The sequence below is a fragment of the Bufo gargarizans genome, chromosome 1 (genome assembly GCF_014858855.1).
Source record: "Bufo gargarizans isolate SCDJY-AF-19 chromosome 1, ASM1485885v1, whole genome shotgun sequence".
NCBI lineage: Eukaryota > Metazoa > Chordata > Amphibia > Anura > Bufonidae > Bufo > Bufo gargarizans.
Genome location: NC_058080.1, coordinates 10,453,434 through 10,467,850, shown reverse-complemented (window position 1 = coordinate 10,467,850; position 14,417 = coordinate 10,453,434). Strand labels below are relative to the sequence as shown.

At 44.9% G+C, this 14,417-nt stretch overlaps 1 protein-coding gene across 4 annotated transcripts in view; it reads right to left on the bottom strand.

The window, feature by feature from the left end:
• Positions 1-14,417, bottom strand: part of RAB11FIP5 (RAB11 family interacting protein 5) — a 49,522-nt gene that overhangs the window by 11,214 nt on the left and 23,891 nt on the right. For 3 of the 4 annotated variants that reach the window (XM_044294444.1, XM_044294435.1, XM_044294453.1), the window contains exons 3-5: positions 11,889-12,343; positions 8,847-9,492; positions 851-3,241 (exon numbers count right to left, since the gene is read on the bottom strand). In XM_044294444.1, the coding sequence (XP_044150379.1) occupies positions 851-3,241; positions 8,847-9,492; positions 11,889-12,343 (3,492 nt within the window). The remainder of the gene's footprint in view (positions 1-850; positions 3,242-8,846; positions 9,493-11,888; positions 12,344-14,417) is intronic. The other variant, XM_044294460.1, reaches the window with a different exon arrangement.

The following is a 14,417-nucleotide window of genomic DNA, read 5'->3' as shown; positions in this document are numbered from 1 at the left end:
TAAAGTACTGGTGCCATCTTTCTAATTTTACTTGATCGGTGGTGGTGGTCACGGTAGTTAAACCCCCACTGATAAGACATTTAAGGTATACCGTATGTATATATCTGTGCCATAAATGGCCATATTCATGCCATAACTGCTGGATCATACAAAAGTTCTTAATTCCCTAGAAATAAAATAAATAGACAAGTACACAGATCCTCTAAAAAAAGTATGGGTACAGAAACAGTGCATGCTTGCAGGAACAACAAGGTGAAAGATCTCCTTCTCAACTAGTTATGTACATAAGGCAAATTTGTGACTATTCATGACAAACTTATAGTCAACATAGCTAGTGTCCATCATCGTTGCCTGTCTGTCCAAGGGTAGTGAAGAGGGGGTGTATTTGACTTTCCTACAAAGCTTTAGCTGTTGATGTCCGAGATGGTGGTGGCCATCTTGAAAGGAATCAGATGGGCACCAGAATGTAAGAACGAAAGCCACATGGTAGCACCAAAGGGCAAAAAGGTATGTTGACTATACATGTGCCATCAACAGGTTTAGCCTGTAAAGGTTCACTTTAATTGTTGCCTTTTAATTACAGAGTGGCTAGCTGTTACTTAACACCAAGCTGTGGGAACCTGGAATTACTGCAATTTTTATATGGTTCAATATTTAATCCTGGTGTAGTCACATTGACCAAGCGCAGGCATGTAGATAATTAACCATCTTCACTGAAGGAAAATATACACAGCAATTCCTGGCTAAGACTACTTGCATGCTCGCCACATACTCCGCCACGCTTTGCACAGTCCACATTCTCATCACACACACACACACACAACACAATCCAAGTTTCCCGATAGCTCACCTGGTCTTTAGTGGCATAAATGGATTGTCAGCTTTCTGTGTCTCCAGAGGCAGAATCGGAGGGGCAGCTGTTGTCACACCACCGGCTACAGGAGAGAGCAAGCCCGACAAAGTTGCTGTGTGGGTATTGGTTGTTGTAGTGGCACCAGAGGTTGTCAGAAGCATGATTGGAGAGGGGAAGTTTGATGGCTTAGGGTTTGGGGCTATTGCTAGGGAAGGAGTGGAGAAGGCCAGAGGTGGACTGCCATGCAGGTAAGGAGCTTTCCTATTAGATGGGGGAACAGCAGGTGGAAAATTTCTAAGAGCTGCATGAGCATGAAGGTCTTTGAAGCTTGTATCTTCTTGTAGTGAAGACTCGGAACTCTGACTACTTTGAGGGCGTTCAATAGTAAATGGGTTTTTGTAACTTAAAGGTGTTCTGTCAACTGGGGTAAAGGGATTTCCTGGTGATGGCAAATTTTCTACATGATTTTGGTCTAACTGGTCAGAATTTGTTCTCCAGAAGTCCTCATTCTTAAAGTCTACAATGATATCTGCTGACCAAGAAGAGTGTTGACTCAAAGAATAACCATGTTGGCTATCATCTCTTAAAGCTTTAGCTTCATACTCAAGCCTAGCATCTTGTAACTCAATTGGTGGTAGACTATTAGATTCTACCCCCATTAGGACTAGTACATCTTCGTTATTATTCTGTTCTGGCTCAGTTCTTTCTCCAGTATTCATATTGCTTAGATTTCTGCCATCTGAAAGGGCAATATCACCCTGACTCGTTGGCACATTCTGTTTGGTGCCCAGTTCTATCATACGTGAAGGTATCTGTTCCTCTAGGGCAGACCAAAACACAAAGTCAGACTGGTCACCCTTTTTAGAGAGACTAGACAATTCAGACCTACATCCTTTTTGTATTTTTGACGATGGCATCGGTTTTTGGAAGTTGAAGTCATTGTCATTCTGTTTGGTGTCCCCCAATGTTAAGTTTAATGGCTTGGATGAACTATGGTTAATAAACTCCAATTTATCAGAGCCTTCATGAACACTTGAAAGGTCTGTGCCTAGTGAGACACTCGATGGGCAAGTCCTGAACTGCTCTGTTGGCGTTATTTCATTTACATCTAACAGGTGTTCCCCATTAAGAGCACCCAAATCATTATTTTCTTCCCTTAGATTAGTCAAAAGGCCCTCAGTGGTGGATTCAGTGTCTTCAGTAAAAGCTCCTAACACTGGGCTCCTTATCTCAATTACAGGACAACAGGCCACTGGAGAGACCATTTGTTTGCTAACCCCCATGTTTTGCTCTTGCATATGTTCCTCTGGGTTCTCCGTTTGTTTTCCAGTGGTGTCCTGATGGCTTGTTTGTTGGTAATTATAATCTTCAGTCTCTATCTGTTCAACAGAAGATGACAGCATGAGCCGAGGGGGCTTGAGTGGTGCTACAGACCCTACATTGACACTAATGGCCTGTTCTTTAATTATCCCCTCAACCTTTTCAGTAACCATGACTTCTGGCTCATCCCTTATCCTTTCGGGATTGTGTACGGTTGAGAATTGTTCAACTGCCTCTTTGGACACCTGCGTGCTATATACGTCAATACCACTTTCTGCCACTTCTAGAACATGTTCACCTATGAGAGCCATGGCAACGGTGTTCTTTGTTAGGATCGGAGATTCTTGCCTTGCCATCTCTTCCACACCAACTATATTCTGCCCCATCTGTAGAAGAGGTTGGACAGAGGCTACCCTGTTCTTGGAAGAGGCAGGTAGTGAAGTATCTACATGCTGACAAGAATGGTTAAATGTATTCTGATCTTTACATGTTTCTGTAGGCAAATTATCATATTCTTTAAGTCCTATCGACCTGGTAAATGGAATATTTGTTGGAGAGAAATTGGTTAAAAGGGGAGATGGTTCGAGTTCACTATCTTTTTTTGCATCATCTTTCAATATGTCTCGCCAACATGTCTCAAAATTAGAGTTAGTAGACTTCAGTTTATGCCATTCATTACCATTGGGGGGTGTTAACATGCCAGTCATGGTTTCCAGTTTGCCAAAAGAAGACAATGAATAGTTCTCGGAGGCACTTGTGATGGTGATGTTAGGGTCTTCAGGTTCTGGGGACTGTTGGCAACTGCTAGATGAAGGCTGCAATCGACTTGAAGCAAGAGCATCAAATTGTTCTTCCCATCCTGTGAATATTGGCGGTTCTGATGAAGAGCTTTGGGTGAGACGCAATTCAGGGTGATCAACGTCCACTTCGAAGTTGCCACTTTTTACTTGGTATGAGTATATATTCATATCTTCTGTAGAGCAGGAGGTGGTCAATGGACTGTGTTCCTCCACAAGAGAAGAGCCCCATTCAGCAGCTTCTGAGGTAGCAATAGACCCAGAGGGAAAACTAGAGAAAAAGTGAGTAGGTGAAGAAGTATTTAGTAACTGGTCAGAAAGGAAGTCCTCAAAGAAAGGGTTGCTCTGTAGAGAGTTCAGAAATGGGTTGCTAGCAGACAGGCTCCCAAAGACACCACTAGGAGAAGCTCTATGAAGGTTAGTTCTAGGCAAAGCAGATGCATCTAATAAAGATGTAGGTTGGGCAAAAAGGCATTGGGAATACTGGGAAGAAGCAGAGGAGCTGGTTTCTACCTGAGGAGACACATCCAGGCTGTGGAGGAAGACAAAACAGTCCTCCGGGTTAGTGCCAAACAACAACATGGACTACGTTACGCTTGCACAAACGTATGTTTGATTGGAAGTATGTAACAGGTTCTGAAGAGTAGGGAGTGTAGTCGGGTGTCTGAACATGAGTGGTTGGGGTATAGTGCAATTAACAGTGCAAGCCAATCAGATGCCTCATACAAATGTGCCTTCAAGTACAGTATATACTCTACTAGAAGACAAATCTTGATTAAGCATGAAAAAAAAAAATCACATACAACAGCAGCAACATGAAATACCATGGTAACATTATAATTCTCTTTGTGCCAATGTAAAGGGGCCCATACGCTATAGATGGCAGGAATAGCTAGAACAGCTGTCTCCACCATAAATATGCAGGGGGAATAGAGGCACCATACACATTAGAAATTAGTTGATAGATCTTTTGTCTGGTAATCAATCGTTAAGGACACCATACACATTAGACTATTGTTAGCCAAAAATTTTAATCTTATGCTCCAAATCTCCAATCTGACATAAATAGTCAGCAGAGAGAACGTCAACACCCAATCCTTTTGTTTTCTCAGAAGAAAAGTGCCACCAGAGGTTGAAGACACATACACTCTTAGCTGAGCCAAGTATGTACAGCAGAGTTGGGGGAAATGGCTCTCTTTTGGCTGACCACTATTGAAGTTGTATGGACACTTTTAGAAGCTGGTTGATGCTACTGTAAAGATCTCATGAATACACAGAAGGCTGTTAGTAAAGCTATTCCTCTTGTCTCTACCACAAACATGCAGGCTCAAAACTGGGAATAACAGGTGCCACACACATTAGACAGAAGTTAGTTGAATGTTCAACATACAATTGTTACACTAACACAGTTAGCCGGCCATACACATTCAATAGCTGTTGGCTCAACAGCAATATCTCCTGACTCACCCTGTACACGTTTGGTTTGGCAAAGTGTGTACATGTTAATGGAAGAGGAGAAAGTGCTGGCCAGACACTACTGGTGGTGACTTATCTCCTAGGAGAACATAAGAATCAGTAGAAAATATTCAGTTTGCCCGCTTCTTCTCTGCACTGACATATCATCTGTCGGTAGATAATTGGGAGCTCCCCGTACACATTACATTGTCAGCTGACCCCACTCTTCCTGGTCAGTTCAGCAGACAATATACTTGGTGACATTTAAAACACAGAGCTATCCCTGGTAAGTAAAGGTGGAGATACACATTAGACGTAGGCTGATGGTTGACCAATTACTGAAGGAGCAATGGTCTGGTGAACGATCGTTTTGTAGATTTAGACAGACATATTCTAGTCCATGCTACCACTACAGCCGTTTACATTGACCATACACACCAGGTGAAGGACCAGGTGAACTACCAGTCTCTCTTTGACAGACAGATCTTTTGCCCAACTATTGGGCAACAATTATCTTCTTTTCAACAATTGACTAGTGAATGATGAATATGGTCATCTTTGTTAGAAGAGACATTTGTTATAGAAGGATGAATGTTCCTTCACAAATAATCATTTGTATATCGGCCGAGTGACCTGAATACAGTCAACCACGAGCAACTACCAAAACGAAAATTTCAACCACGGCTGCCTTCAGGTGATGACCATCGGTCGGCTAAAAAGATTGCTGGCTGCTAAATTTCACCCGATGATCCTTCATTATGGTTGTACATCTGAATCATCTATGTACTTCCGTGTATGGCTACCTTAAAGGCCATGTATACCTTCGGAGGAAATTTTTGTTTAAGATTGCATTTTACTCATTTTTATATAATATTGGCCTTTTCTATTAGTGTGCCTGATACTTCCACTTTGTGTCATCTAGTAACTCCATCTCTAAACTACTGAGAGGTCATAAACACCTATATAAGCCACATTCTTATCTGTAAGATAATAACTGAACTATAATGAATATTTCTAATGTCATAAAGAAGAGATAAGGAGACCCTCAGCCCCAGAAAAGACAGAAAATCCAGAGGCTGCTAGTAGAGCATCTCAGCTGTGTACAGAAAAAAGGGCTCCATATTTTTTTTTTTCTAAAGACCAATTCAAAAAATGATTTTGAGTTCAAAATGAGTACAATGCAATAATAAAATAAAATGCCTCCAAAAGGTGTAAATAGCCTTTAAGCTGTGACTAATCAACTGCATGGAAAGACAGACAGAGAGAGCGAGAGAGAACACCCCAAAACACATTGCCAGAGGGTTCCAACAACTTTTATCCAATGTGTATGGACACCTTAAGCTATTAGACAGTGGAATACCACCCACAAAGAGGATTGAGCATTTTCATGAGGGACAGAGAGGACATCCCCATACACAGAGGGCTTGGACAACTCATCTAATATGTACAGGCAACTATTGACCAGATCGAAGACTGCGGAAATCAATGGCCGAAATGGATTCACAACTGGACCCTTACAATTTAAGAAATGTGTTGTTTCCTAGTCGAGGCTGAACTAGTGGATATAACTGCACTCAATACGTGGGGTCCATTACAACGCTTCCACCCACTTCAGCACCAGGACTGCAGAGAAGTCTCCACATAATAGAGGCGGTTTTCTTCCACCCATACAAAGCACCGTATTTGTCCATGGACTGTCCTGCCTCAGCCTGAACGGGGATGATGTAGACCACCAGACAAAGCCCACGGACCGTGACTCAGATCTCCTAATCCTGGACACCTTCACCGTATACACTCGTGCCGTCTCGATCTGGAAGACGTATTAAAACAGGCCCGATCCTAAGTGTATTCAAATGTGCGTTAATAAAGGAAGCGGATGCCGCGTTCTAATCCGGTAATTACATCCTCCCTTAATGGCCCTGCTTTGTGTGACTGAACCCTGCAATTACACAATTGTTACTGATAATCCGACTATTCCACAGCAGCTTCCCGCGTACACCAGGCCTGCAGTAAAGCCGCGGTGCAGCATCACAAGAACATTTACGCCAATCTTGTGTCTGAAGAAAAGCCTCGCTTGTGCTAAGTGTTGCTACTTCTAAGGGTCCGTTCACATGGCGGGTTTTACAGAGTAACTTTCTGCCTCCCATACATCTCAATGGGGGGCGGCGCTGAGGATTAAAGCTGTGAAGGGTCGTGTCCTTTCAGCACTGCTTCCCATTGAGATGTATAGGAGGCAGCGGGCAAGTTTTCGGCACCAAAACCGTGCTGTCAAATCTGCTGTGTGAACGGCCCCTAAAGTGTCGCTCTACTTTCCAAAAGCTGCAGTTTTCAGTGGGAGAAGCTTTTGGAAAAGTGGAAGAATAAGAACTATGTCCATATGGTGAAGGATCAGTTTTTTTTGTTTTGTTTTTTAGAAGCCGTCACCCATTGACTTTTAATGTATTTAGTGACGGATGCGTTTCCCCCCCCCTCCCGTTTTGATTGCACACAACAGCATCCTAACGGAACGGATGCATCCTAATGTGCAAAATCACGTATCAGTTCTGCGTTGCCTAGAATCGCCTAGTACTATATTCTGCGTTTTTCACCCAGCCCCGGCCCCACAGAAGTGAAAAACGCATAGTTTTTTTTCTTTGCATCGCCATATTGTGACCCCCATAACTTTTTATAGTCGTGTCCACGGACCTGTGTGAGGGCTCGTTTTTTTGCACAGTTTTTATCAATACCATTTTTTCACCATATCGATCAATTAACACTGTGCGCGCTCTGCGGAGGGGCTCAGTGTAATCAATGTGCCGACATTTGTGAGGCTACTGAAGGGTTAATGAGCTGGAAAACGGGGCAGGAGGAGGATGTGAGTAATAGAGGGGAAGTGACATCATTGCGGGAGTGGTAACCAGCAGGTAGCGGGGTGCGGACCAGAACAGAGTCCAAAATCTTCATCACCTGACTAAAGGGTTTTAGTCTTTAGCGCTCCAGCTGCTGTGACACTACAACACCCAGCCGTTCTCGGAACTTATATAATAGTGAATGGAGCACCATGGGAGTTGTAGTTTCACAACAGCCGGAGTGACAGTTTGCTGTGCAACATATCCGCAGGAGACGTCTTATTAGGATATACCAGGCATCCTCAAACTGCAGCCCTCCAGCTGTTGAAAAACTACAACTCCCAGCATGCCCGAGCAGCCTACAGGTATCAACATACAGCAGGGCATTGTGGGAGTTGTAGTTTTACAACAGCTGGAGGTGCGCAGTTTGAGGATGCCTGGGATATACGGATGACTTTCCTGGAGCCTGCCCCTATGACCCCACAGCGGCACGTACTCTAGCGGACTGAAGCCGCCAATAGACGGACATTTATCTGAATAGCAGAATCCATTCTCAGCACTGACTAAACACGCAAACATTTATAAACTGCTAAGAGGAATAACAGAGGAACGGCCTAATGCAAAGCTCTAAGAAAAGACGCTCCGGAATTGTCATTTCACAGCAAACGCAAGGAAAGCCGACTCATTCCCACCGATTTAGGGTTTGCCAGCCCGAGTAGCAAGAAGTAATTCTGGATCCATGGAAATATCTCCGCCAAACAGACCAAGCCAATAGAAAACAACCCAGCTATACAGGTAAGGCATGTCCAAACGTTCCAGATCACTGTAGATTTCAGGAAGAAAAACTGTGGTGGAACACAGCAGCAGCAAAGCCGATGACATTTCTATAAACGTCATCAAAAATTTCCGCACTACAAATGACTTCATTGAATTAAAAAATTGGTAGCAGGTCCATTTCTGACCGATTGGCTGCAGAAGACTTTGACAAGATCTTGCAGATCTTGATGCGCATCACCGGTGTGTCCATAGCAAAATAAAGAGATATCTCCTCACCCACCAATCCTCAGGAGCTCCGAGGTGACATCTCCATGGTCCTCGGTCAGTTTTTGTTTCCCGAATGCCAACAGAAATGTGTCCGCGCACACACACACAGTCACGTGTCGACACATTGTCGCTGGGGTCCAGGAGACAAAAATAGGCAGGGGACCACAGAAACATCACCACGGGAGCACCAGGAGGGCACATAGCTTCAATGACGTTCCACACAAGAGAAACCTGCAGCAAAATCTGATGTGAATTTGGTGATTAAGATCCTCTGCCAGCTCTAGAAGTTAGAGGACAGTTTTGACCTTTTCACTTGTCAACTACCCCACCAATTTCCAGAATAAAGGTTCTTCAATGCTTTCACATTGAAGTGGGAGTTGAAAATACCAAACCAATGTCCATGGGGTATAGAAGCTTTAAAAAATGGTGCAACCCGTTTGTTAAAAGAAACCGGTGAACATCGTATCACAAGGACCCATATAGGCTTTAGTCTTTTAAAGTGTCTCTAGACAGAAGGTGGAAAGAATAAAAAGAATAAGAACTACCCACCTTGGTTTCTGTTGAGTCTCCTTGGCATCTTTTGATCCAAACCAGGAGCCGACCTTGCCTCTTTCCTCAGAGCTTGAGGACACATAAGGATTTGGTTCAGCGAGACTCTTGTTACCAGGATCGTTCTTCCCAATTCCGGGCTGAAGACCGATCTTGGTTTTCTCTTCTTTAGCCTTTGTTTCTTGACTTTTATTCTTTGACACATCCTCGGAAAACACCATAGGGGTCGTAATTTGAATTGGTTTGGTCTCCACTCGTAATGGCTCATCCGTTGGCTTTGGTTGAGGCAACGGTTTTGAGGAGACATTTTGCCCCTCTGCAGTAGGACCTGTTTGTTTATGCTCCAGTTTCTCTGAGCTATGGCTTGGTCCTCTGATAACTTCTGTCACCTCCTCTGCTTTCTTCGCTATATTCTGAAATGACATGGATGCAGGGGAAGATTTCTCTAGAGAATGGACTGGCTTTGGAGAAGGCACTTCTGTGTAGACATGGCTTCCGTTGATGCATACAGAAGACTTGGAGATGGGGCTACCCTTTGGCTTTAGGTTCTGCACAGACTTTGGTTCTGGGAACAGCTTTAATTGGCTCACTTCGTCACTGAATGCTCTCTTGTGCTTCATCCTGGGTGAAGCTTCATGATCTTTAACTAAGATATAAATACATCAGGAGAATTATACCATTGGTTAAGTAATTTTTACATTCCTATCAATTTCTACAACGCCAGTACATATACACCGATCAGCTAGCAGCCAATTAGACATGGACTCCACAAGACCTATGAGGAGCCCTGTGGCATCTGACACCAAGTTCTCCAAGTCCTGTAAGTAGCTCAATGCGGCCTCCATGGATCAGACTCTTTTCCACTACATCCCACAGATGACAACCAGATTGAGTCATCACCTTGATCTATTTGTGATGTTGCTTATTCATGGACAGTTTTTGCAGTGTGGCCAGGGCATTATCCTGCTGAAAGAGGCCACTACCATTAGGGGGCACCAGTGCTATGAAGAGGGATACCAAGGCAGGTGGTGCATATCATCTCCATATAAGGCCCAGACTCAAGGTTTCCAGCAGCACGTTGTCCAGAGCATCACACTGCCTCTGCCGTTTTTAAATTTTCCCATAGTGTACGGTCATGAAATCCCCAAGGTAAGTGATGCACACGCAACCGTCCACATGATGTGAACTTGAGTTACCAGACCAGGCAACCATCTTCCATTGCTCCAGTTCTGGTGCTTATTATAGGTGATTTTGGACATAGGTAGGGATAAGCAGGGTCCCTCTGATCGCTCTGGGGCAACATTGCCCATTATACAGCAAGCTGCAGTGTCTTGACACCTTGCTCTCAGACAGCAGTAACATTGTCAGGAACTTCCTCTACAGTGGGATCGGTGCAGCTGGGCTAGCCTTCTTTACCCCACACATGCCTTTGAGTCCATGAGCTCTCCTTTGGTAGGCACCAACAACTACATACAGGGAACGCCCCACAAGACTAGCTGTCCTAGAGGTGATCTGACACCACTGTCTACAGTAGTGTTCCTCAGCTCCAGTCCTCAGGGCCCACCTGCTGGTCATGTTTTCAGGATGTCCTTAGTATTGGGCAGGCGTTATAATTAGTGTCAATGCATCCGGACTTAACCCAGGTATTCATTCTGTGAGATATTCTCAAATCTGGACTGACAGGTGGGTCCTGAGGACTGGAGTTGAGGAACTCTGGTCTACTGTACAGATCACAATTTGGCCCTGGTAAGAATCCCTCAGATCCTCAAGCTTGCCCATTTCAACTTCAAGAAGTGCCTGTTCGCCTGCTGACTAATCCCAACCAGCCTCCCCCACCCCGACAGAAGCCATTGTCTCCAGATAATCAATGTAATTTCCTTCACTCGTCTAAACTAGTGGTTTTAACGTTATGGCCGGTTGGTGTATATATAGTGCCATATATGGCAGGGCTTATAGGACACCACGTGGATCCTCCATCTAATGCATGAAGAACACATGTACCATTTGCGGAAAAAAATTTCCACAAAAAAAACAAAAACACATAGGATCAATACTAAATGGTCATCAGTTCTTCTTAGGAAATTAAGACAGCTCCAGGAAATAGCCAAATGATGTTAAAAAATAAAAAACAGGTCGACAGAGGATCCAAGACTGACTCCAAGCAGCAGCTCCATTACTATGTAATACTTACATTTTGGACTGCAGAAAAGAAGACTGCCATACCCATACCTGCAGTTAGAGGGCCACGGACAGTACAACAGTGCCTAGCAGCTCTTCTGCTAGAAGTCTCCTAATGCCACAGATTAAATACCATAAGTGGTCCTTCTCCACAGATCTCATCAATGCGTAAAATGCATAGTCATTATGAAAACAGATTTACAATACCGAGGTTCTCAAACTGATTAAAATCGGATTAATATGGCAAAAAGGACTTTAGAAAAACAGGATTCCAAAGCCACCTCAAAACCAGAAAGAGATCCAGCAAGTAACATAAAAACATATTAAAAAAAAAAAAAAAAAAAAAAAAAAAAAAACACACACCTTCTTGAAGCGGTGGAATTCAAGAACGGTTTTTATGCCACTCTCTGGATCTCTTTCTGGATTTTGAGAAATCTTGTATGTGAACACACCGAGGTGGATCCGTGACAAGTCTACTTTTTGCTTCTCCCTGTACACAGATGAAAACATCTGGTGTCGGGGGGAGCAGCTAATGGCAGGCGGGGACGAACCTCCCTAGCATCGCGGGTGACGCTAGAGAGGCTCGTCCCCATCCCGCCTGCCATTGGCTGCTCCCCCTCCCCAGACATCGGATCTTTTCATCTGTGTACAGGGAGAAGCAGCAGCAACGGCAGTGCCGCGACAAGGACGGCCGCAGGGAGGGAGGGGGGAATATATTCCATGTGGGGGGCCCGACACTTTAAACTCTTGGATAACCCCTTTAACAGGATCAAGCTAAAGCCCATCATGTCGGACAGGGGTCTAGCTAGAAACAGCAGTTGCGTGCACTATTAATCAGATTTTTCTTCACACAAGGACATTTACCAGTTGGTTCGTTGGAAAGGCTGCCGTTTCTGGAAGCAGGTTTTTTGACGATATCTGGAAGAACTATAGAGATTCCAGCACTGGTGGGAATCGTGCCACTTGTTGAGGAGATGGTGCTATCTGACCCCAGAGAAGTATTGGACCTTGTTAGAGAGCTTTTCCTTAGCCGTCCTTTAAAGAAGGCAGCTGCCTTGGACTTTGGCTTCTTCTCATCCTCCTCGTCACTGTCCAACCGGCCGATGCTGCTTGGCACGATGGCTGAAGAGGATTCCATTTGGGAAAGTTTCTTGACTTTCAACTTGTCCTTCAGTTTCCCAAAAGGAGTCTTGGGTTTGTCTTTGATGGAAAGGTCAAACATGCTGGCGGTCAGATTGTTCCTGGTGAACTGAATGGACACCTGGATCTCTCCACGTTCCTTTTCTTTTTTTCCGGGCTTTGAACGGAGCTTGTACCACCTGCGATAAGAAGGAAACAAAAAGGTCAGCGGTTGGAAGGGAACACCAGCTCTCCAGAAGATGTCGCCAAATCTTGGCAAACTAGTGTTAGTCTCAATTTACAAAACAAAAAACCGGCCCACTGTAACCTGGACGACACTGACACAACAGAGCCACCTAGAGGCCGAGTTATCAGGAAAAATCCTATGGCATCAAATAACAAAAGGTTAACGACTGTTACAAAGATAGTTACCTCAGTCACACAGCAGTACCGTACACCAGCTATAGATTTATACTATGGATACCCCGGTCACACAGCAGTACCGTACACCAGCTATAGATTTATACTATGGATACCCCGGTCACACAGCAGTACCGTACACCAGCTATAGATTTATACTACAGATACCCCAGTCACACAGCAGTACCGTACACCAGCTATAGATTTATACTATAGATACCCCAGTCACACAGCAGTACCGTACACCAGCTATATAGATTTATACTGTAGATACCTCAGTCACACAGCAGTACCGTACACCAGCTATAGATTTATACTATGGATACCCCGGTCACACAGCAGTACCGTACACCAGCTATAGATTTATACTATGGATACGCCGGTCACACAGCAGTACCGTACACCAGCTATAGATTTATACTATGGATACCCCGGTCACACAGCAGTACCGTACACCAACTATAGATTTATACTATAGATACCCCGGTCACACAGCAGTACTGTACACCAGCTATAGATTTATACCCCGGTCACACAGCAGTACCGTACACCAGCTATAGATTTATACTATAGATACCCCAGTCACACAGCAGTACCGTACACCAGCTATAGATTTATACTATGGATACCCCGGTCACACAGCAGTACCGTACACCAACTATAGATTTATACTATGGATACGCCGGTCACACAGCAGTACCGTACACCAGCTATAGATTTATACTATGGATACGCCGGTCACACAGCAGTACTGTACACCAGCTACAGATTTATACTATAGATACCCCAGTCACACAGCAGTACCGGATTATACAGGCCACAGATCGGGCAGGGTTGCTGGATCAGGCTCATAATTCGGGAACGCCCGTATTTACTTTTAGTCCACTTCATGTCAAAGGCTTTTAAAGACTGAGCCAAGACAAGCACAAGAATCCCCAGGTAAATGGCGCATGCTGTGTGCCAATAACCAATAAAGGGTTAAACTGCAAATTCACCACGTATGCAAAAGGTCCACAAAATCTGTAAGTATTAAATAAGGTGAGGGTCCTGAGGTGGGTGCATACACCGCAGTCTACTTAGCCAGGGGGCCCCCACAAAGAGGAGCAGGAGGGGCATTCACACAGCATTCTGGGCCGTCAGAAGCAGCAGCTGCTCCATGAAACTGCTGATGCCACTGGGTGAAGGAGTTAATATTTCTATACAATTAATGATGACGACTATCCTGATGACAGGTCGGTCACATGTGGCCACAACTGCTGACAGCACAGGAGATAACAGTGACTTCTTGCTGAATCAGCCCGCCCAGATGGTGAGCTGCAGCCAGGATGATAACATGAAGGGGGACCCAGAAGACCGCAGTAAAGCCATGGGGGGGGGGGGGGTAATGTAATGGGTGCAGGGCATTTACATCAGGTTATGGGGGGGGGCGCATATACTGTACAATGGTGATAGATCAGGTTCCTGCTACAATAGTGGACTGCCAAAACATGGGGCAGGGAGTGTTGTCATAGGGATAGCGCTGCTGCAGGAAGATCTTAGAGGAGCCCGATTTATTCCTGGCTCTGATCACCAGTTTCCAGATACAATGTCCGTCCAGCCGTCCATGGTTTAGTAGTCAGTTCCTTCATGATCAGCACTGAACCTATGCCCTCACAGTGTTTCCCACCCCGACAAGCGGCATCCAGGGACCTCCCACCCCGACAAGCGGCATCCAGGGACCCCCCAACCCGACAAGCGGCATCCAGGGACCCCCCACCCCGACAAGCGGCATCCAGGGACCCCCCACCCCGACAAGCGGCATCCGGTGGTCCCACCCTCGCAGCCAGCATCCGGCTCCTCCACCCCGACAAGCGG